The sequence below is a fragment of the Physella acuta genome, unplaced genomic scaffold, assembly GCF_028476545.2.
Source record: "Physella acuta isolate Inbredline_101_S28 unplaced genomic scaffold, ASM2847654v3 ptg001554l, whole genome shotgun sequence".
NCBI lineage: Eukaryota > Metazoa > Mollusca > Gastropoda > Physidae > Physella > Physella acuta.
In genome coordinates, this window is record NW_026733069.1 from 82505 (window position 1) to 106120 (window position 23616).

The window sequence follows — 23616 nt, forward strand, 5'->3', positions numbered from 1 at the left end:
GATTAAAACTAGTGTAAAGTAGAAGTATTCTTCTGTTTAATTAAATGCTACCAACCTTACATTAAATAAAATTTATCAAACAGTTTGGTGGAAATGACATCTTACAAATCTACAATGCTCAACAAGTGAAGAACAGGCTCAACACAAGTGGTCTCTACATTGCTAGTACCAAGGTAAGAACAAGGTCAATTTTAATTTTTTTTTTAAGTTGCTAATAACCAGATATAAATCTTTGTTTTTATTTATGATATAAATATTTTTTTGTTTTTTTTCTCCCCAGCCCAATGGTTTTAACATAGAGATTACCAACACAAACAACAGTACAGTGCCTGTTGGGGTTAGAATTTTTGTTGGATCACAAACTATTGAAAGATCCCCATCTTATATTGAAGTTTTCAGAAGACAAATACCCATTCAGGTATATTTCAACTGGTTTTTTTTTTAAAATATGAACGACAGACACTACTAGTTGCAGTGAAATTCACACTAGCAGATTTCATGTTAAAATTTGTTTCACACAAAAAATATTTATTTAAAAAAATTATGTGTATCTAATAAAAAATGTGTTTAATTTTGTTAGTTGAATGGAAGAGCTAGATGGTTTGACATTCCATTTACAAGGGAGGAGTCCTTAACTGCTGACAAAAAGTTTGATTGCTTTTGTGAGTACATTCATGTTTTTTTTTTTTAATAAGAACCCATTGTTCTTTCAGTTAAAATAACTTTGGTTTTAAATTAATGTTGAAGGAAACTTCTGTATTAAAAACCTTAAAGTAATTTAAAAATATTTTATTGTTTAGTTGGCTGCAGCATGGATCCAAATGCTGTCACCATGGTTGACTCAGTTAAGGTGTATGTGAAAACAAAAGAGGCTTTTGGGTGGCCTGAAGAGCCAGAGGACTTCCCAGAACCCACGGCCTCCACTGCTCCAAAGTTGGCCAACACTTGCAATGGCATAACAAACACAGAGGCAGAAAACACACCTGCAGCTACACTTCCCTTGACTGGAGCAGACAGGTCAGCCTTTCTTCTGTTGGGGTCTTAATGTGTTCTAGAGTATAGAGACAACTCTGCTTGAATAAAGCTTTATGAAGAAAATTGCAGAAAAAAATAAACCATTCACCTAAACAAACAGCAAGGCCTGTTGTAAGGCTGGCATAAAAAAGAAAAAAAATAACACAAATATTTAAATCTAAAAAATAGTTGTTCTTCCCACTCCTATAATTCTTCTTAGTGTGTTCTGAGCTAGGTATTTTTTGGCTCCACCTCTTTGGAGTTATAGACCAATCAACTTAGTTATTATATAGGATTATGATTTTATTGTTTGCTCTGCTATTTCACTTCCAGACTACTTGGTAGTGCGCTAGGAGTTTTGGATGGAGCTTTCACCATCAATGGTTCTGCAGATAATACAGCTGACACATCAAGGGAGATTGCCTTGAACTTTGCCACATCTCTGCTGACCTTGACCTGTCCTGACCTGGTACAGCTACACACTAAATCTCTCCTGGCCTCACTTTTTGCCACTAAGACAATCTATCACAATCATAAGGTGACTTGTTTTTTACTATTGTATCTATCACTTTTAAAAAAGTTGTTGCATAAACGAACTAGTTTAGATTTGAATGCTTTGACCATTGTGGATGTGTATGTTTAGGACCAAGCCCAGCTGAAACATGTCATGTCCTGCCTGTCATCACCTGACCTGCCAGATATTGACGTGGAAGCTTTCCAGCACATGCTGGTTACAGCTCGCTCTGTTTCTGTCTCCAGACCAGTCAACCTCGTCAAGTTTGCTGAAGCACAAGATTCAGCCAATCAGAGTAAGAAACATTTTACACCCAATAGTGAAATATTGCTTGTTCTTTTGGGAAACTGTTGATTTTAATTTACTTCACTGTCTAACTTTATAAACTGTTAAAAATGAGTCATTGAAGTTATTAAAGAATAGTTATTAGAAGCCATGAAGCAAATATATTAGGTAAAAGAAAAGGGAAAGAACACCTTTCTATCTTCATTGGGCATATGAAGCAGATTCCAATCAATATAAATTTCTGTAACTGTTTCATATGATACTTAACCACAGCTTGAAGTATAATCACTGACAATTCTTTCAGCCTTAGAAGTTACTGATCTGGAAGAGGAGCAGCCAGCAGCTAAAGTTTGCATCCCTGCTACTTTGTACTCATTGACTGATGCTGAAAAATCTCACTTCACCTCTAGACTTGTTGAAGCCTTCTGGAGACTCCATGCTTCAAAACCAGCCAACCCAATGTTGGCACCAGTGTGTCTACCAGGTCTGTTGGCTTTTACTGCACTCAGTTGAATGCTAGATTAAAAACAGTATAGATATTGATCTAGAATGGCAGCAACTTGATCGTTGTCCAAAAAGTTGTACTTGTTGTTCTGTACCACTATTACAGTTATTAGAAATATATCAAACAGAACAAAGCAAACAGCTAAAAATTGTGCAAACAGAAAAATGCACAAAAACAAACTCATATACTTACATTTTTATTTGAAACATGTAATTTTTATAGGAACATGTTTTATTATGTTATATTTTACATTTGGTCATTTTTTTGCTAATGTCTGAGATATAAAAAAAAATTGTTCTGTTGCACTTTGTTCCATTGTGCTAATATCTGGTCACCCACTATTAATCTTTTTTGTTGTTATATGCCAGACTTCAGCAAGACATTAGCCTGATGGACCAATTCCATATGTTCAAAAGCATAAATATATTTTAAAAAAGATTTTCTAGTTGCAAATATAAGATAGGTATAGTATCTAATGGTTTCTGTTTGCTCTAAAACTTCCAGGCTTGACCAATATAGATGTGACTGTCAGCTCTCTGGTGGAAGTGATCCATGCTTTTACTCTCTGTGACCCTGAGTGTGTTCAGCTGGCTACCAAACACTATGTCCGCATGCTGCTGTCACCAGTAAATTTCTATTAATTTCTTTTTTTATATATATAAATGGTAGAATATAAATATAAATTTAAAAATTCTTTTTTTTTTTGGTGCTTTTGTAAATTGTAATTCTAAAAAAAATTGTTTTACAGGACCCAATAGTCAGCTTTTCATGTCGTCAAGCACTTATCCGTGTCCTTAGACCCCGCCATAAGAAAAGACGTGTTTACATACCATCTCCTCCACTGCTTACTCCTCAAGGTAAACCAAATGAAAGATTAACTTACATACTTTGTATATACTATAGGCTGGTTTAACTTCTGACATAGAGGTCTACTTGTTTTTCCATTCATGTAAAGTTATTTTTAATTATCTATTTTTGATAATAGAACCAGAGGGAAATGAAGATGATGAAGAAGACAAGAGGGGGCATGCTGACACCCCACCAGTACCATTTCACCCTTCTCAACAGGATGGAGCAGCCACACCACCACCAGAACAAGACCAAGAACCAGAACCTGATGAACTGTATGAAGTTGTGGTAGGTGCCCTTGATTTTCTCATCAGCTAATGGCTTAAGAGGTTTTCTTTCTTAAATTTAATCTATAATTTATCCTCTTTTGATGTGTTTCCTGCTTTAACAAAATATCCCATCAACTTTTAAAATGTCTTAGGACAATAACATGTTACTGGATGAGGGCATGGGACAAGCCAATGGAATGCAGGGATTTGAAGCCCTATGGGGAATGGAGCCAAACTTCCCTCCAATGGTGGAGATCCCTCCTGATGCTGATGATGAGGCTATGGTGGAGCTAGCCATAGCCCTCAGTTTACAGGAACAGGTAGATATATTTTTTAAAATTAAGAAACATTTTTTCTTTCATCATACTGATTTGTCTTATTTTATTGTCCTACAATAATATAGTAATTTTGTATATTAGTAAAAAAAATATATGTTCAATAAAAATATTTTTAGGGCGGTGGCCAGGTAGGACAACTTCCAAGTGTTTTGTCAGGACAACTGGCCAGTAATCTTGGCATCAATCTAGGACAACCTGGAAATCTGGCAATTCAGGGACTTGCTATAGCCCCTCCTAGCCAGGAAGATGATGATGAGCTTGAGGAACAGCCTCTATCAGACACCACGGCATCTGCCCCAGCAAGTGATGATGAGATTGGCAGTACAGCAGCAACTGATGGGTCAACACTGAGGACCTCACCTGCTGAACAGGGTGGGGGCTCCGGAGCTGGTTCAGAAAGTGGTGGCAGTGCTGTAGACTCCATTTCTGGTATGTTGCTAGCTTTTATATCACATATTTTGTTTTGTTATTATTTTTAAAAAGTTATTCTTTTGGACCTGTCCATGGGGCAAATGAAGTAGAGTTTATCTGCTTCTGTTACAATGGTATGTGTGGTCAGCACCATGCTTAGCTACTTTTACTATATGAGTCAGATACCCATCCGGGATGTCCTATAGACTTGAGTCCGAGATCCAGACTCTAGACTTACAGGTTAGCAGTTGAGTGCACTCTCCCTCCCAGCCATGCTGTCCCAGCAAGTAAAAAATGAAACGAACATCCATGTCTTGAGTGAAGAGTAATTTAGTGTAATAAATGCTGAATAACTTTTGTTTTGAATGTGTTCAGCCACAAGTGGCCGCAGTAGTTCCTATGGATTCCATGCTACAGAGAGTTTACAAACTGGAGCCAAGAGTGATGCCAGCAGCTATGGTGCAGCAAGTGGGTACTTGGCTCCCAATGTAGATAACACTCAACCTGATACAGATACCACTCAAAGGTCTGTTCTCTTTCTTAACTTTCTAAACTTTTTCTAATTTTTAATAGAATCAATGAAATTCACAACAGCCTTTTTTATGCAGTGAAAGGAAATAAATACTCCCATAATATGAAAACATTTTCCTCTAATCAGGCTTCACAGTCTCCGTCTCAGATTTTTAGAGACCCTACTCAACTATTTCCCTGAAGTTCAAAAAGTCGGAGGTGTGCGATCAGTTCCTTTCATGCAAGTAAGCCAAATATGCTTTCTTTTTCAAATCATGGATAATATCAGGAACTTGGACTCCAGATGTTCATGTTATTTTCTTCATTTATAATTAAAAAAACTTTCACAAAAAGCTTGTATTATGCTAACTACTTTATGTCCAGGTTCTTCTCATGTTAACTACTGACCTTGAATCTGATGAAGATAAAGATAGAGCAGCTCTTGATCTTTTCTTAACTACCGTAATCAAAGAACTTGATCTTTCTGGAAAGGTAAACTGTTTAAATCTTTGTTCCATTATCTTGTCCAAACTTTGTATAGCTGCTGAAATGTTTTGGTTGTGTACACTTGTAGGATTTTATATTCCTGCAGGATTTACAACAGATCTCAGTGAGAAACGACCACTTTGAAGTGAAGCTGATCCTACTCCGTCTTGTCAGTGTTCTACTATCTAGGTCCAGGTCAGGATCCAAGTACTCAAGTGAAGTAAGTTGAGATAGTTTTTTTTAATGAAACTTACATTTTAAAACATATTAAACTAATGTAATACCTGGGTATTTTTTTTCATCTAAAAGCTCAGTTTAAGTGCATACAAATGTGCACTATATTTAAAAAAAAACAACACCAATTTGATTGTGAGTTTTTTTTTTTTTTTAGTCATCATTTGTGAGCAACAAGACCGCCTCAGCCCTCCTGCAGTCAGGAACAGTACCCTATTGTCTACAGGTCCTAACTTACCTGCTACCCTATTGGAAAAATTTCAACTCTGAAGAGGTTAATATAAACAATCTTACCTTACAGCTAGTACTATGTTTTGTTTTATTTCTTGCCAGTTTTCTTTCATATTAAAACTGAAGGGTTTACAAGGTTTGGTTATTAACAATCTTTTCTTACAGTTAGATGTGTCACTTCTTGTCAATTTACTGTTGTAACAAAATTGTAATTGAATGACTTACAGGAAGAGCCATCAAATGTGCCTGGCCAGTTGCTGAAGCCACACCCCTCCAACACCCCACCAGACATGTCTCCATTTTTCCTGCGCCAGTATGTGAAAGGCCATGCCAGTAACATTTTCCAGGATTACCCTCAGCTCCTGACAGAGATGGTCTTGAGGCTACCTTATCAGGTAATTAGAAAACTTTTTTCTCATTTTATTAGTTTATTTCAGAACCAATTTGTGTGCTTTATTTTAAAAAATCTGTGTAGTATTTTGATACAAGTAATTTCTGTTTGGATTAATTTTAAGTTATTTTGTTTCTAGCTCAAAAAAATATCAGATGAACAGAAAATGTCAACAGCTGTTTTTGACACTAAGTGGCAAGAGCTTTTGTCTGAGGTAAAATCCAGCAACCTACATTATTGTTTATGTGATTGATGATTTGAATAAACTTGATATCATTACAAGAGTAAAATAAATAAGTTTGCAGTACATTATGTATATTTCTTTTCATCTTTTGCAGTACATGTTGACTCAACAAACACCATTTGTGAAACGTCAAGTCAGAAAGGTGTGTGACAAAAGTGGGCTTAAAAAACATTGAAAGCATTTGTTTTTGTTAAAAATTGCTGGCATCATTATTTTATTAGACTTTAGGAGCACTTAACATAATTTCTTGTTAATATAAAAATTAACACTAATTAATTTTTAAGTGGAATGTTGTACCCTATTAAATAGAATTATAATTTCTTTATTAGGGAATATGAACCAATGATTTTTTTCCTCCAGCTTCTGTTATTCATCTGTGGGTCTAAAGAGAAGTACAGGCTTCTGCGAGATGACCACACAATCCAGTCCAACCTGCAACAAATGACCAACACTTGTAAAAAAGGTGGCATGGAAGCTGGGTCAGACACAGCCCCACACAGTATCATTCTCCCATATGATACACTCTTGACAATGGTACTGGTTGCTTCCTGTTGTTCTATTCACAATGTGTAACCTTAACTTTATCTTGTGTTGATGTATAATAATTATTACTTTTTTTTATTATTATAAGGTCATTATCAAAATAGGCTAAGTTTAGTTATTGACACATTATTGCACCTACAATTTTAAAACATGAAGTTCACCATTGTAAAGCATAATTTGTTAAATAACTATGTTGTATTGCAGATTGAGCACCTAAAAGTTGTATGTGACATTGCTTCATCTAGACCTTACAACTGGCAACTCTACTGTAAACTCAAGCAAGGTAATTACTATTGTAAAGTTATTCTTTACTCCACTATTTTATTTATTAAGGGTTATCAAAGCTGCCTAACAGTTTCTTCATCTCTAGACAGTGAAAGTAGCCATAGCTATGAAGTCATTTACTTGTAAAGATGACACATTTGCAAAGATATAAAAAAAAACTTGAACTAATAAGCTCATATATTTATTGTATAAGATAAGCATATTCTAGATACCCTGTAAAATTATTCTTTAAATTACAAGAATGTATTTACCAACTTGCTGGTGACAATGTAATGATTTTGCTCTTTTATCCCAACTTTAGACACACTGCCATACTTGATTCAAGCAAGCATATCTTTAGATGAGGGGGTAGCTCCCACTTTACTGCAGCTACTGCAGTGTGCCATCTGTGGTGTCAAAGGTCATGGCCAAGCTCATAGCAGTGGCTCAGGAAGCTCGTCAACTTCACCAGTTAAAGTCAAGTCCAAGAAAGAAAAAGACACTGTGAAAATTAAAACAGATGGTATGTGATCTGTTATTTTTTGTAATAATTATAAAGTTGTGAGAACATTAGAAAAACAAGTTAATTAAAAAGTCTAGTGACATTTATGCGCAATTTCCTTATGTTATCTAAAAATAGCTCTGACGTATAATGCTGGGGTGCGTTCAAGCTAGGAGAACGATCGGTTTGTAGGTGTTTATGTAATTTTAAAATTTGTGACCGAACGAAAGGATATTTTTGAAAACTTTCTTCAGCAATATTGTTCTAAATTATGGCAGGAATCGATTGGTACATGTTTCAAGTCGCTAAGTGGTCTGGTTGCCGAGATATGGGCCAAAAACTGCATTTTTTCGAGGTTTTTTGGCTTTTCAGTGAAATCCAGGAAGGAATTCCGGAATTTTTTTGGCCCACTATCATCCTTGTAACTTGCTTAACAAATTTGCTTTTGGAACTAGTCCTCGATATTGCTTCGTTGAGGACATACGACTTAAAGCTGCGAACACACATCCATACATTGTCATTCATACATCCAGAAATGACGGGTTAATAAACGCAATTCTCCAGAATGGAAATTGCGCTAAAAATCATTGGATAGTAAAAATAAATTCTGGATTTAAAATCTGCCAAATCTAAACTTGACTTTTGTTTATGATAAAAATAGTATTGATTAAACCTTGTGAATCTGAATTGAGATTCTCGGGATAGCAACCATTTGCTCGACCACACTATCCTAAAAGTTAGTAAAAAAAAAAGTAATGAATATGTGTCTTCTTAAAGCTATACATTTTTGCATGTTTATTAAGTTAAAGTTTTGTTTAATGAACAGATGTAGACACTTCAGGAGTGTTTAAAAAAGAAGCAGAAGACAGCCGTCCATTCGATGACAGTCTGTGTAGAGAACTAGTCAGACAGCTGAATGCAACCCTGGACAAATGGCTGCTCATCAAGTTTGTGAGGACGTACCTTTTGGATTCTAACTCCAGCAGCAATCGCTGGATGGCTCATGCTCTTATCTTACAGATATACAGGTAGTTGCTCAGTGTATAGTTATTAGAGCTACTTTCTTGTGGTAACTGATTTGAAGTTAGAATTTTTAGTTCAATTGGTACTAGCCAATAGCTTATAATTTTGTTAAAGACTTCATGCTTGTGTGAAGTTATGGACTATATAAATTAACATCTGGGATATATAATTAATGGCTAACAGATTAAAGATTAAGAATATGAAAAGATAACTAAGTAGTAATGCCCATCTTGTCTCTTTATGGCAGAAACTCAACACAAGATGAACAGCAAGCTCTACTGGATTCACTCTGGGACCTGTGGCATGAGGTTCCTGTCTTTGGAAGGAAAGCTGCACAATTTGTTGACCTGCTTGGTTACTTCTTGCTGAAGACACCAGGACTTGCAGACAAAAAGGTTTTTATTTACTTTTATTACCACCCAAATGTTTATCAACGCTTTGATTATCATTAAATCCAGATTCTTCAAGTTAATCATCACATATCTTTTTGCAGGTGTCTGAGTACCTTCACAAAGCTGTCTCACTGCTGAAAGAAGAAAACCAAATTCTGGCCCACCACCCCAATGCCACAATCTACAAGTAAGGTTTTATACATTTTTTGAATTCATGTAAAATAATTACATAACTTGAATTGTTAGTGTCAGATATATTTGTTGCACTCAGCTTTAATATACATTTATCTTTGAATGTGTAGCAACTGTAATAAACATTTATCTTTGAACGTGTAGCATGTTACAAGGTTTGGTGGACTTTGATGGCTACTACTTAGAGAGTGACCCTTGCCTGGTGTGTAACAATCCTGAAGTGCCATTCCAGGTAATAGATGTGTAGTAGAAATGATTGAATTAAGTCTAGAAAACAAGTGTCTCTAGTCCTAGTGTTTGAAGTGTGTATTAGATGCCTTGTGTTGAACTGTATGCTTTCTATTGTCACAGACCCTCAAACTCTCAGCTGTGAAAGTGGACTCGAAGTTCACCACCACCACCCAGATTGTCAAACTTGTTGGAAGTCACATCATATCCAAGATTTCGCTCAGGATCAGTGACCTCAAAAGAACTAAAATGGTCAGTTTAAATTTTTTTTAAAACAAAATTTAATGTTTTTTTTTTACTGAACCTGGCTTTGTTTTGATATACAATCTATACATTGTTATTTATGTCTGTGTTTTCAGGTACAAACTATGAACATCTATTACAACAACAGATCAGTACAAGCTGTTGTTGAACTGAGGAATAGGCCAGGACTTTGGCACAAAGCTAAAAAGGTCAAACTGACCTCTGGCCAGACTGAAGTTAAAGTAAGATTGAATTGAATTTTTATTTATTAGATATTTGTATATTTGAAAATATTAATTATAAAAATGTCTACAAAGAGTCATTAATGTGTATTTTCTTGTGCCAACTAGGTTGAGTTTCCAATCCCTATAATAGCCTGTAACCTGATGATTGAGTATGCTGATTTCTATGACAACCTGCAAGCCACAGCTGAAACCCTGCAGTGTCCTCGTTGTAGCGCCAGTGTACCTGCATCCCCTGGAGTTTGTGGAAACTGTGGAGAAAATGTTTATCAGTGCCACAAGTGCAGGTATTGTTGCCAATATTTTGTTGTTGTTTATGTTAGCTATTTTCCTTTGATGGTGGTTTTTTTTTTTGTCGCAGCGCTATTTTTAGTTTCCTTAGAAGGAAATATTTGTCCACTTTGTCCATTTTGCTCAGAATTAGTATTCAATCTTATGATTTTGTATGTAGGCCTACATTTAATTTACAAAAAAACTTTTCACATAATTTAACCATGTGTGTTATTTGATGTGCAGATCCATCAACTATGATGAAAAAGATCCCTTCTTGTGTAACTCGTGTGGCTTCTGCAAGTATGCCAAGTTTGATCTGACTCTTTTAGCCAAACCTTGCTGTGCTGTTGATCCTATAGAAAATGAAGAGGATAGGAAGAAGGTACATAATGCTACTTTTCTAATGGCTAAATGTTTACTATTTATCTTTGATCAATGCTGAATTTTTTTTGTATACTAATATCATGTACATTTGCAGGCAATTTCTAGCATCAACTCTCTGTTAGAAAAAGCTGATCGCATATACAAGCAGCTTCAGCTCCACCGGCCTGTGCTAGAAAGTTTATTGATTCAGGTTGCTGAGCATGGTTCAGATAGACCTCCTTCTCTTGGAAAGGTCAGCCACCATCTATTAAACGTTTTATTAATTTTTCATGTTAAACAAAAAGGTGATTGCTTCCAAATAAGCTGTGACAATTTACTTAATAGGAAAGTTTTAAAATTGACTGGTTATTTTAAAAATATTTTAGAGCAAAACACTGCTTGCTACTTGTACAAAAATTGTTTTATTGTTTCTCTAATGTGTATGTTTATGTCATTGTGTGCTATTTGCACCCTGCAGGAATCAAATGGAGCAGCAGCTGCTGTCCCAGTGAGCAGTGTTAACAAAGCCATTCAGTTGCTGGCTCAGAAGTATTGTGGGGAGTGTAAAGCTGCATTTGATGAACTCAGTAAAATTATTCAGGTAATCAAAATCACACATCTTGAAAGTAGTAATAGTATATTATTGTGTGATTAGTTTGAGAATTTTCATATCCAATATTTTAAAGTATCCCGATACTTGAAAGAGTTTATTTAGGCTTTAATAGTTGTACAGTATGAGTATAATAGTAAAGTTTTCTCTTGAGATCAGTCAGTCCATATGAACACACCATTACAAGATTTTATGTATTCTGTTTGTAGAAAGTGATGGCGTGCAGACGTGAGCTTGTGGAGTATGACCAGCAACAGAGAGATGCTGTTGCAACCAAAGGCCAGGTGCCCACTGGAGCTAAACCTAAAACAATGATTACATCAGACAGCAAAGCTTCCAAAACAATGGTCAAAGAAAAGAAAGAATGGTAATTATTTATTGTTTTTGTAATTGAGTCAATATTTAAAAAATTCTTTTAAATAAAAGCTTGTCCCAAAGATGAACATTACTTCATTAAAGCCATGCCCAAATTATTTTTTCTTCTCGTAGTTTGAAAGTTGGCAGCTGTTTTGGTTGTGCCAGTGCAGCTGTTGAACATTGCATTACATTGCTGAGGGCCCTGGTGACCAACTCTGACATGAGACAAATGCTTTGTAACCAGGTTAGTTTAACCTGTCCAAATCTTTTTTACTCCATCATACATCATTTAAGAAAACATACCTAAGTGCGGATGGTAAATTATAATTTCATCTTAAATGTTGCTTAATTAATCATCATTCAAAAGGTTTTACAATAAAACGTCTTGATTGTTTACTTTATATTTATAAAAACTTGAACAATTGATATGATTAAAACAGGGGATGATCAAGCAGCTGATCGACTACAACCTGCGTCATGGAGCACTGTCAGTCAGAACAGAGGTCCGCACCTTGTTGTGTCTGCTTACACGTGACAACCGTAAGGGAACAGAAGAGATGAACAACTTGGTGATGACCCGAATCACAGCAGCCATTAAAGGCCACCAGTCTAATCCTGATCTGGTAAGAGATTATGCTTGTACTAGCATTTGGTGAAAATCTGTTGCTTGTGTGGGGTTTAAACCTGACTGACTTTTGGTGTTCCAGGGTTCCTCTGTTAGACATGAGATTATGTTGCTGGCCACTTCCCTGCATCAGGATGATTCCTGCTGGGAGCAGAGAACTCGCTGTGGTTAGTACATCATTCATCTCTTATATGTGGAGGTGGTGTGGAGATCATTCACCTCAGTGTTGTATACTCATACTTATGTTACGCGTGGGGGGTGTTGTAGTCATATGGAAGAGCTTAAAGTCTGTAATGAGCATTGACATGAAAGGTGTTGGCTACATAATCCTCTGTGAAATGTTTATTTTATGCATCAAAAATGAATACTGGTTTTATTTCTGACCCACCACTTGTGTGTCTTTCTGCAGTGATGAGATTGTTCCTGATGGGCATGCAGATGAGGAACCCTGTCATCATGGAGTCTATCACCTTACCCTGCCTGAGAATCTTACAGGGACTAGTCAAGCAGGATCTTGTTAGTTTTATAAATGGAAAGAAAAAGGTTAGATTACTTAGTTGTTTTGTTTACACTCTTTCTTAAAAAAATGGACGTTCAAAAAAAAAATTTCAATCATACAGAAATTTAGTTTCCCAGTGAAGAGTTTTTATTTTTTTGGCAAAAATAAAAATTTCACCATATTATATGATTTTATAAAGTGTATACATTTTGAACGACACATTTGCTAAAAAGATTAAAATGAATTAAGTATGCATACAAATCATTGCTGTCAATGGCTGATATAACAACACGTCAAGTTGTGACTGTATTATTTACATTTTCCAGGAGACTGAGAAAACAGCAGCAGATTCCATGCCAGCCAAGTTTCACATGGACGTGAGAAAGTGGCTGGCTGGAGACTCTAGATACTCATATCAAAACTGGAAGAAACGTCTTCCCAAGCCAGGTAGTAAATATTGCATGTTAGCTTGTATTTGTCTTCATTAGCAGAAACTTGTTTATTTTTATCACATTTCATCATGCTTATAAAACATTAGAAATTTAGGCAATTAAGCAATTATTGATGTAAAATGCTAATTTTATCAAATCAAATAGAGTTTATTAATAAAATGTATGTTTGATAGACTCATTGATTTGTTTACCAGCCTCATTAGCAGAGGCTGTGAGCATTGAGAAGAAAGCTCAAGAAGTTGAGAAGAAATCCAACACAAGAGCTGACTACCTGATGGAGAAGTATGCTTCTAGGTGGAAACAAAACATGTGGAAGGTTCCAGCTGTCACACTCAAACTTACCCAGACCACCTGGCTACAGGTGGGCTCACTGTTATACACTTGTTCTTGTCAACAATAGATGCTATATGTCTGTGTTGTCATTTATTTATAACAATGCTATTTTGGTGTTGTTTCAGCAAGCCATGTTTTCACCCAGTTCAAGATCAGCCAGACAGACTGCTTGTAGTGTCATTGAGGCTATATCACAGGTGTTTAGTAGACGCAAGGAAGTTATTGACATGTTGACAAGGTAGGTTGTTGTCGACTACTTTAGGGCCTTTGTTTTTTATTGATAAAATTATGCTAGAACTTAGACATTTATTATGTCTAATAATAAAGACTACTAATTATTTTGATTTCATATTCAAACATTTATAAAAATCAATTCATCTCATTTTATCATCTGTACCTACTTCAAATATTTTTCTGGACATTAAATATTGTCTGTGTAGTTACTGAAATTGTGTGTTTAGTTATACCATATTTTTAGTTTAGTTATACCATATTTTTATAACTGCAGCTGTCTCAAAGATGTGGGTAGAAGTGGAGAGTGTGCTAGTGAGTTCCTTGGCCTGTACAAGCGGCTCATCAGCCAAGACAAGTGGAAATTTTACCTCGCCATCAAGGGCGTCATGCTGCATTTGGCTGACTTGATCTCTATTGTAAGATTTAGTTCGTTCAAAACAAAAAATAGTCTAAAGATTGTTTTTTTCTAAGCAAGCTATAGTGATAGATGTTTGAAATACTTTGCTTAATTAGCTTGAACAAGTATTTAAATTCTATATACATAAAATTGGTATTTGCAATGAATGTACTTTTCTCACCATTTTCTGTCTATTAAAAATGTTTTTAGGAAGTTGATCATCTTCAATACCTAGAAGAGGCAACTCTTAGTTCAGACTTGGCTCAAGGCTTTGCCCTTAAATCTCTGACAGGTATTATATTATCCATTTCTACAACTAGTCCTACAAAGTCTTCTTAATGAAACGTGATGTTAAAACTAAAAAACATTTTTAAAATTTCAGAGCTACTGGCCTTGTTCATAGAACAAGAAAAGTTGAAGCAACACTACAAAAACAGGCTTGTGGGATGTGTTCTCAATGGTTATCTTTCCCTGCGCAAGCTTGTTGTCCAGAGAACTAAGCTCATTGATGAAACCCAAGAAAAGCTTCTACAGATGTTAGAGGAGCTCACAACTGGTAGGTTCATCTTTGTTGCCTCCAAGAATTGTTTTATACTTCAGTCATTCAGAAATTCATTCAAGATATGATCATACAGAAACATGGGGTCACATTTTTTAATATTTCCTCCATTGTTTCCCTGAATAGGCACTGAGTCAGAAACAAAAGAGTTCATGTCGGTATGTGTCCAGACCATGAAGAAATATCCTCTAGATGACTACAGATCACCAGTGTTCATATTTGAAAGGCTGTGTAGCATCATTTACCCTGTAAGTTTCTCTTGCTTAAAAACACAAAATATGGAAAGGTTTTCTTATCTTTATAAAAATTAATTCAAGTGTTTGGTGTTCAGGGGTATTTAATTTTAGGCAGGTGAAACTGTTGATAAATAGCATCATTCTTTGTGATCACTGTTAGTTTAGTAAAAAAATCAAAAGATAATGATATGGTTCCAGTTTTGGAAACAAACTTATTTAACTAAACTGGATTGCTTGAATTCAGATCACAAATATAATACATAAAAGTCAAATTGTGTGCTTATATCTATGTATAATGAAAAATTTAAAACAATCACATTTTGCTGGTAGTTGTTTTCTTCAGTTGGAGTCAATAAAAAAACAAACAGTTTAATAAATTTATTTTTTAAAAAATCAGTTCAATTTAAATTAAAATAGGTAATAAAATATTGTGGCGGAAAAGTTAATAGACTACTATAAGTACAATATTTTATTCTTGACCAGGAAGAAAATGATGTCTCAGAGTTTTACCTGATCCTGGAGAAAGACCCACAGCAAGAAGATTTCCTACAGGGCAGAATGTTGGGCAACCCATATAGCTCAACAGAGCCAGGCATGGGACCTTTAATGAGAGATATCAAGAACAAAATTTGTACAGGTACGTGTTGTAACCTCATAAATCCAGGCTGCCTTAGAATTCAGCTTCATGAAATATTGTATTTTCTTTGACAGTATTATACTATAAATTATACTCAGCATAATTTTGTTTGTAATAAATATTTGTTTCCTGTCACTAGACTGTGAACTGGTGGCTCTCCTGGATGATGACACTGGAATGGAGGTATTTGTTTACATTTAGCTGTACTGTTAAGAGTGTATGTTTTAACATTAAAACCTTTTGTTTGTGGTTCTAATCAAGTCATTTTATTTGATTAGCTGCTGGTCAACAAAAAAATCATTAGCCTGGACCTTCCAGTAAAGGAAGTGTACAAGAAAATTTGGCTCCCAGAACGTGGAGAGGTAAGTGGCCAGTGCCATTCATTTGTATTTTATTGTAATGTTAGTTCAGATTGTACTACTCACTATTAAAATCTTTTGTTTTATACGCTATGATTATTTTTAAACTATTTCTATTGCAGGGTGAACCAATGCCAGTTCTGTATCGCATGAGAGGATTGCTGGGAGATGCAACAGAAGATATGATCAATTCTCTCGACTCTGGTTCAGGTATTTGGGAAACTACTTTCTTTTAATAGAGTATGTCTTAAAAATTTTAAATATCAACTTTCAAAGAGTGCAATTTTCCTTTGAATAATTTAAAAATAAATAGCTTTGATTCTATAATTACTATTGGTATGACTTAGTCATGAATAAACACTTTATTCTTATAGAGGATGACATAGATAAAGAGGATGTTTACAAAATGGCAACTGTCTTAAAGGATTGTGGTGGAATTGAAGTTATGCTAGAAAGGTAAACATTGCATCATTCTGCTTTTTTTTTTCAGGAAGAAGTTTTTGTTAATTTAGAAATATTGATCAACCTGTGGTTTACCTTATGTAATGTGAAATGTATTTCTTGTTAAATGAAAAAGATTAGAGACAGTTGAAATATTTATCAACTTTATCTGTATCTGCAGGCTGGACTCTATCAGAGATTTGGTGCTGGGCAAACAGCTGATGGTTGTCTTGCTTAAACTGCTTTCTTATGCTGTCAATGTCAAGGTCAACAGGCAGCACTTAACTACCCCAGAACTCAACTCTATTAACATTATGCTTGGTGCTCTCAACTTGGTGAGTCTGTTCATAGATTATACAATGATTTTCTTTTTTTTTTATTGAGCTCCTTTTCATAGCTACTTTTTTATTTGTTGGTTAATGCTACTTTAAGTATGTGTAAAAAGTTACTTGTATTTTGATGATTAGCTTCTCAACCTATCTCATTCAACTGTTTTTTACTATGAGAGCTACAATTTTAGAAAAAATTAGTGTACCTACAAAATTTGACAAAACTATTAAAATGTTGTTTGTAATTAAAGGCATTGTGGTCTGAGCAAGAGGGAGCCACCAGCACTAAAGGTCAGACAATCACTGAGCAGATGCTGCACATTATGGAAGTTGTGCTGCTTGAGGCCAGTGAACAATCACCAGAAAAATATAGAGTAAGTTGACTTTTGTGTAGACAGTTATAACTTTAATTAATCTGTAGTATTTGATAATGTCCATACAGCTGTTTACAATCTGATGGTCAGAAAATTAAATATTTGCTGCTAAATTCAGTTTTATGTGCATGATAAAACATAAAATTGGTGACATAATAAATAAAAGTTTTGAAAACAATTTGTAGTTTGGCCATATTTTTTAGGTAAAGTCTAAAAGTTAATACTTTACTACTCATTTTTCTTCACCTTCTGCTTCTAACATGAAGAAAATGTTGTGTTATAAACTTTATGTACAAAAACTACAAAGTCTGATTCCTGTGTGTTGTAGGAATTCTCCAAGCAGTGTGGAGACAAAGAACAACTGCTGATGATGCTAGATAGGATCAACTCAACTTTTGTACGGTCTAACCCAGCAGTGCTACAGGCTCTCATGAGACTCATACCATTTTTGGCTTTTGGTGAGGATGTCAAAATGGAGGCTTTGTTGACCCACTTCAAGCCCTATCTACAGTTTGACAAGTGAGTAGCACATCTAAAAATATTTCAATTCTTTTTTCACAGTTGGTTAAAACACCTCTGTGATTACCCAGACTAGTGCTCGTGTTATTAATCAGTTTTTTTTTTGCTGAAAATGTAATTAAAGAAACCAATAAGACTACATTTTAAAAATAAAAATATACTAGATGACTTGTTTTCCTTTGGAAAACAGTCTGTCTTCTGCATTAAGCCACCTCAAACTCTCATCCACCAAGCTTTTAATTATAAAAAAATTCAATAAAACAAGTATGCTTTATAAAACTTTAAAAATATGAGTAGAATTTGTGAATTAATAAAACAAAACATTGACATGTATAGAGCATCTGTTTACTGTGATGATTTGTATACCAGGTTTGATGAAGAGCACAGCCAGGATGAAGAAATCCACCTAGATTGTTTCTGTTCTATTGCCAGTGCTATTGAGGTTAGCCTGACTGTAACATCAAATCTGCTAATTACATCTATGTTAATTTCTTTACTACTGTTAAGAGGCTGAGCCAAATATTTACCTTGGGTTTTTTCCTTGTTTTTTTTTCAGAGCAATGCTAATGGAATCCGTTTGAAGAATCTAATTTTAGAACATGGAATGGTTCAGACCGCTGTCAACTACATTCTTAAACATGCACCAGAAATTAAAACAATGTTGGCGTAAGTGACCTTGCTGAGTTATATTATAATGTGTACACTTTCTTCAAAATTTTTCTAATTCATGTAGTGTTATTTTCCTCCTGATATTGCTATCATTTTTCTTATAAGATATTTTTTAATTTTTCATTTAGAACTGACTCTGATGTGTGGAAAGAGTTTCTGTCAAAGCCTAGCTTGGCCTACATTCTCAGAATGTTGACTGGACTATGTACAAAGCATGTCCCTACCCAGGTAACTCAGCATTGAAGACATAAAATAATTTACTGTGTGACTTGATTTTTTGAAATTGTACTTGAATTTCAACTCAACTTTTTGTTGACTTGTAGAACCTGATAGCAGAGTCTTGTATACCAATCCTACACAAACTTGAGCAAGTCTCATCAGATCAGCACGTTGGAACTTTGGCTGAGAACCTGTTGGATTCTCTCAAAACTAATGAAGAGGCAGCCAAGAAGGTAAACTGACAATTTAGCACCAAATTATTGACACAAAGGCTGTCAGAGAAAAAAAGATATGGTTATGCAGTTTAATTTTTGTGGCTAGTTGTGTTTTGTTTTGTCACCATCAGATTGAAGAAGTGAGACAACAAACCAGAGCAGAGAAGAAACGTCTGGCCATGGCTGTGAGGAAGAAACAGCTGGGTGCCCTGGGAATGACGGTAAACACATTTTTCATTTCAGATACAACACTAAAAAAATAACACTAATGACTAAAGATTACATTAATGACTTGATGGTTGATCACACTAATGACTTTTTCCAGACAAATGAAAAAGGTCAGGTGACGGTGAAGTCCTCAGTGTTGAAACAAATGGAAGATCTCAAGGAGGAAACAGGGTTGACTTGCTGCATCTGTAGAGAGGGCTACCGCTACCAGCCACAGAAGGTAAGGCTACACTAGCCATCTGCAGATAGGGCTACTATTACCAGCCACAGAAGTTAAGGCTACACTAGCCATCTGTAGATAGGGCTACTGCTACTAGCCATCTGTAAATGTGTTTTGATATAGCAAGCTTGTAGCAAGTGCTGTAAAGGTTTGTTTTTGTAGCTATCTATGAATACACTCATCCTCACTGACTGTGGACACTGATACACTTAGATGTGAGACTTGTGTTTCAGGTTCTAGCCATCTACACCTTCTCTCGTCGCTGTAACATGGAGGAATATGAAAGTAAAACTCGCAAATCTGTGGGCTACTCCACGGTCACTCACTTCAATGTCATCCATGTTGACTGCCATACAGCTGCTGTTAGGTGAGGGACTAGTTGATTAATTTGATGTCTGTGGTTTTGTAGCTCCACTGTCAATAACTGGTAAAAAGTGATGTGCTCAAAGTATCATGTAGGCTGAGAACCATTGACACCAACCTTATTATTCTTAAAGCTTTTTCTTTTTTCACACCTGTATTTGCATCCACCACCACTCAATGTTCACCTCTTCCACTATACATTCCATGGTCTCACCTACCAATCTTTTATTTGTACAGACATGCAAGAGGAAGAGAAGAGTGGGAAAGTGCAGCCTTACAAAATGCCAACACAAGATGTAATGGCCTGCTCCCACTGTGGGGTCCTCAGGTTCAGGAGAGTGTCTTTGCTGGATGCTTAGCCAGGTAAAGATTCACATTTACAATTTTTGTTTAAATAATAGTCTAATCTGGTGGTGTTAAGTTTTATAATGCATATTTTAAAATAGCATAAACTCTTCTCAACTTTTAATTAATTTAGGCTAACTTGTTCAACACATTTTTCATTGCGTCCATTTACCATGTTTTAAAAAAATAGACTTTTTTTTTTAGAAATATCAAACTTGTTAAAAAATTAACAAACATCAAACTTGTTCACTAATTTTTTACAATGATCAATCTTGCTGACAACTTCTGTGTGTGCTGGACAATTGTCCCAGAACATTGATGTGAATTTGTATGATTTGTTGCAGACACAATAACTACCTGCAGGAATGTACTGGCATCAGAGAGCTGAACTACACCTACAACATTCATGACCTGAAGCTGCTACTGCTTCGCTTTGCTCAGGAGAAATCATTCAGTGAGGAGAGTGGGGGTGGGGGACCCCAGTCCAACATGTACCTGGTCCCTTTCATCATGCATATGGTGCTGTATGCTATAAACACGTAAGACTGATTCATTCTTATAACAGATATTTTGTTTTGAGTTTGTGAATTAACAAAAAACTAAGTATAACACCCCGAAATTGCATTTTGCAATCTTTTCTCTGACACTGATGTCATTTACAATCAAATCCTCCAGTCAGAGGAATGTAGTCAATTTTCAGTCTTTCCAAAAGATAGAAGTTAAAAATAGAAGCTTATGTGCTAATAGCAAACTAAAACTGTTTACAAAGGTTACTTTCTGCAAACATATTTAATTCTTTAATTTTATTTAATTCTAACCTAAACAATATGGCAACCATAGATGTGTAACACACACTTGTAGCAAGACATTTTTAAAAAATCTCAAATAATTTTGTTTGAATACTTGAATCAGAACAAGGACATCTACCAGAGAGGAGAAAAATGTCAACAGCTTTCTGGACATGCCAGCATCCAAATGGGTGGAGAACTCAGGGGAGGTTAGACACTGTCTTTTCTTTAGTTTGGTGCTGTCAAAACAATACTTGAGATCTTTTTAAATTTATAAATGTATAATTTAATCAGTGTTAACAATTGTAATGTTTATCTACACAAGAAAGTTAAGACATTGAAAAATCAAAATGGTTTTAGACCATATCTAATTTCCTTGAGTGTCACTCTAAAAGTGTAGCCTTTCTTTCTGTGGAATGGTCTGTAACAAGTGTTTTCTTTGATCAGGCTGATGGTGTGTTGTACACTACAGCACTGGCCATGCATGTCCTGACCCCTGCCAAATGGAAAGAGATCAGGAAAAAGCTGCTAGAGAGGATCCTCATTACTGCACATGTCAGAGCTGTATGTCCACTTGATGCACAGCAAAGGTAGGTTTCATGGCATTTACACACAATTGGTTTCTAGTAATTTATTAACTTGAAAAAAAAATGTAAAAAAAGGTTGTGTTAATTTTTTGAATAAATATGTTCCAGTCCAGTTTACAATCTTGAAACTATCTTGTTTTAACTGTGATGGAAACCTGTGCTGACATAATTTTTAAAATTGCCATGTTTTTGTATTGCTATATGATTTTATAACATTGTACATTGCATTATTATTTCCCACAGCATACCAGCATTAAATGTCCGCACTGCACAAGCCTACTCTTCATACAAAGTCTTTCTTGTATACTTTGGTTTGGTCAATTCTTTCTTTGACAAGCTCTTTGTGGTTAGTATTATCTTTTTAAATGTCTATTTAATTCTGTGGCACATCAGGATATGAATTTAATTATAGCAACAACAAAACATGTTTCTCGTCACATGACTGAGCTGAATGTTGCCATTACAGAAGGTGAAGCAAGCCGAGAATGTGATCTGGACCAAAGCCCTGTTTGAACACATCCGCCACAATGACAAGCCCATCCTGGACCAGTGTGACCAGGTGTTGTCCATCTACCAGGAGGAGCTCCTGCCCTGCCAGACTTTGGCTGAGTTTATTGATGTCATTGGTGAGTCACAAACTATACATTTTTTTTATAGAATATACAATATAACTTCATCACCTGTTAAAAATGTTTATGAAATTAAAATTATTTTAAATATTGGGCACAGAGTTATGAATGATTTAGCAAAGTTTAGATGCATCTATGATTGTGATTGTACATTTCATTCAGACACAAGCCGCCAGGGTTAGGATGAATCAAATGGGTTTAATCGAACTATTTCTCTGTGACACTGTTAGTACAACACTCCTTTATTCCAATTGTAACCTGACTGCTACACGCATCCACAACCCCTTACTCCCACTCTACCAGTCGCTTTCCTTGTTACACTGGTTCACTCAGTTTCACAACTTATTGGCCTACATATACAAACCCAGCCAGACCTATAACTTTAAGGATACACACACATACACACCTTTCATACACTTCATGTCACCACAATGATTATATTTGCTTTTAATAATATCATGTTTCAATTTTCTTAAAGGTTTATTGGAGGAAATCAACAATGCAGATGAGTTTTTGAAGAATTGCCTTACAGCTATCCCGTAAGAAAGACAGACAGAAACTAGAACTAGGAGTGCTGCCAAGATAGACATGGGAGAACTTTATGATGGAGTTTTTAAAAAGCTTGTTAGAATATTTTTATCTAGAGCTCCATGTCCTTTAGCACTAAATGTTGGTGTGCTTTATTTATTAGAGGTAAAATGCTTTCAAAATTCAATTTTAAAAAGAAAATTAATTATTGTTGCTGGATTTATATACAAATGTAGCATGAAAAAGTTTTTTCCTTTCTTTTTAGACATTATGTCTGTTTTAATTTTTTTTAACACTTTTGACTTTACTCGAGTTTAATACTTTTCATGTTTAAGTTGAATAGGACTTTTCAGAATTTACTTCATTTAAATTTTGATTGTTTGCAATTTTATAGTTATAATTAGATATAAAAGTAAAATTCAAGTTTTTATTTACTCGTTTCATTATTGAGATTACTTTTCTTTATTATTATTTACCATTAGTATAATTTAACATTTAATTTTACTGTGTTAAATGTGTTAGCTATTTCATTCATTTTTATCAGCATTCAGCAACCAGTTTTTTAATTACAGGAATCCTTATCTTCTCCATTAAATATACATGCTTTCACTGGTTTTAAGAATATCAATAATTCCTGTTTATTCACTGAAAATTTCATTAGCTCACATTTTAGGCCTACCATACAATTTCTTCAATGTTTGCCTAGCTCAATCTGTTGATAATAAATATTGTAACCGATTATATCCCATTGTTTAGAGGGTTACCCAACTTGCTTAATGTTTCCTTTTTATTTGGACTTTGCTTACTGTTCATAAGTTGTGTATTTAAAAATAAATGGTCATTCCATGAAGGTTATTTTGTTTTTCTTTAGAATGGCCTGTTTTATTCATTATATTTTTACAATGTCTGGGTTTGTGGTCAAATCTTTGTATTCAATTTTGAACCACTTCTAGAGCAGCGATACCAGTTTCCAGAAAAATAAAATTTCCAATGACAATGCAAGAATATTTAAGATATTAATTTAGTCATAAAAAATTAATTTATGGAAACAAGATAAAGCAGTAGTTGTCACTTGCTGGGCCTGGTGACAGTTGAGGTTATGCTTGATTTCACACCTGAAGAGCTGAGCATGGTTGATACAAGGTTAAGATCTTTAGATTATCGGAGCTTAAATTTCAGTTATACTTCAGTGAGCAAATAAATCTGACTGGATAATCCCCTATAAACCTAAAGAGTGGTGAATAAACAATGTGTTCAACAACAGCCATGCTATCTATACTATCCATAACCAATGTTCCCTCTAAGGACCAAGAGTGTG

The 23616-nt window shown here is 35.0% G+C and overlaps 1 protein-coding gene across 6 annotated transcripts in view; it reads left to right on the forward strand.

Moving 5' to 3' along the window:
* Positions 1-23148, forward strand: part of LOC131928838 (E3 ubiquitin-protein ligase UBR4) — a 46585-nt gene extending 23437 nt beyond the window's left edge. For 4 of the 6 annotated variants that reach the window (XM_059284974.1, XM_059284977.1, XM_059284978.1 and 1 more), the window contains exons 55-121: positions 84-173; positions 281-418; positions 581-662; positions 801-1017; positions 1348-1552; positions 1658-1823; positions 2118-2297; positions 2823-2944; positions 3067-3175; positions 3304-3455; positions 3589-3756; positions 3891-4203; positions 4561-4711; positions 4844-4940; positions 5080-5187; positions 5270-5401; positions 5573-5689; positions 5874-6041; positions 6177-6251; positions 6376-6423; positions 6642-6815; positions 7029-7107; positions 7411-7611; positions 8417-8618; positions 8861-9008; positions 9107-9192; positions 9342-9429; positions 9549-9677; positions 9785-9910; positions 10019-10197; positions 10427-10565; positions 10662-10799; positions 11025-11147; positions 11366-11523; positions 11646-11757; positions 11954-12136; positions 12221-12305; positions 12548-12681; positions 12964-13084; positions 13284-13450; positions 13548-13660; positions 13931-14072; positions 14264-14345; positions 14436-14609; positions 14739-14860; positions 15332-15485; positions 15625-15668; positions 15764-15847; positions 15967-16054; positions 16219-16300; positions 16467-16620; positions 16866-16988; positions 17317-17507; positions 17877-17949; positions 18064-18173; positions 18305-18404; positions 18500-18628; positions 18742-18831; positions 18936-19058; positions 19292-19425; positions 19659-19784; positions 20111-20305; positions 20679-20763; positions 21002-21144; positions 21385-21487; positions 21608-21767; positions 22249-23148. In XM_059284974.1, coding sequence (XP_059140957.1) covers positions 84-173; positions 281-418; positions 581-662; positions 801-1017; positions 1348-1552; positions 1658-1823; positions 2118-2297; positions 2823-2944; positions 3067-3175; positions 3304-3455; positions 3589-3756; positions 3891-4203; positions 4561-4711; positions 4844-4940; positions 5080-5187; positions 5270-5401; positions 5573-5689; positions 5874-6041; positions 6177-6251; positions 6376-6423; positions 6642-6815; positions 7029-7107; positions 7411-7611; positions 8417-8618; positions 8861-9008; positions 9107-9192; positions 9342-9429; positions 9549-9677; positions 9785-9910; positions 10019-10197; positions 10427-10565; positions 10662-10799; positions 11025-11147; positions 11366-11523; positions 11646-11757; positions 11954-12136; positions 12221-12305; positions 12548-12681; positions 12964-13084; positions 13284-13450; positions 13548-13660; positions 13931-14072; positions 14264-14345; positions 14436-14609; positions 14739-14860; positions 15332-15485; positions 15625-15668; positions 15764-15847; positions 15967-16054; positions 16219-16300; positions 16467-16620; positions 16866-16988; positions 17317-17507; positions 17877-17949; positions 18064-18173; positions 18305-18404; positions 18500-18628; positions 18742-18831; positions 18936-19058; positions 19292-19425; positions 19659-19784; positions 20111-20305; positions 20679-20763; positions 21002-21144; positions 21385-21487; positions 21608-21767; positions 22249-22313 — 8799 coding nt within the window. In that variant the 3' untranslated portion in view covers positions 22314-23148. The remainder of the gene's footprint in view (positions 1-83; positions 174-280; positions 419-580; positions 663-800; positions 1018-1347; positions 1553-1657; positions 1824-2117; positions 2298-2822; positions 2945-3066; positions 3176-3303; positions 3456-3588; positions 3757-3890; positions 4204-4560; positions 4712-4843; positions 4941-5079; positions 5188-5269; positions 5402-5572; positions 5690-5873; positions 6042-6176; positions 6252-6375; positions 6424-6641; positions 6816-7028; positions 7108-7410; positions 7612-8416; positions 8619-8860; positions 9009-9106; positions 9193-9341; positions 9430-9548; positions 9678-9784; positions 9911-10018; positions 10198-10426; positions 10566-10661; positions 10800-11024; positions 11148-11365; positions 11524-11645; positions 11758-11953; positions 12137-12220; positions 12306-12547; positions 12682-12963; positions 13085-13283; positions 13451-13547; positions 13661-13930; positions 14073-14263; positions 14346-14435; positions 14610-14738; positions 14861-15331; positions 15486-15624; positions 15669-15763; positions 15848-15966; positions 16055-16218; positions 16301-16466; positions 16621-16865; positions 16989-17316; positions 17508-17876; positions 17950-18063; positions 18174-18304; positions 18405-18499; positions 18629-18741; positions 18832-18935; positions 19059-19291; positions 19426-19658; positions 19785-20110; positions 20306-20678; positions 20764-21001; positions 21145-21384; positions 21488-21607; positions 21768-22248) is intronic. The other 2 variants (XM_059284976.1, XM_059284979.1) reach the window with 1 other exon arrangement.
* Positions 23149-23616: the final 468 nt, after the last annotated feature.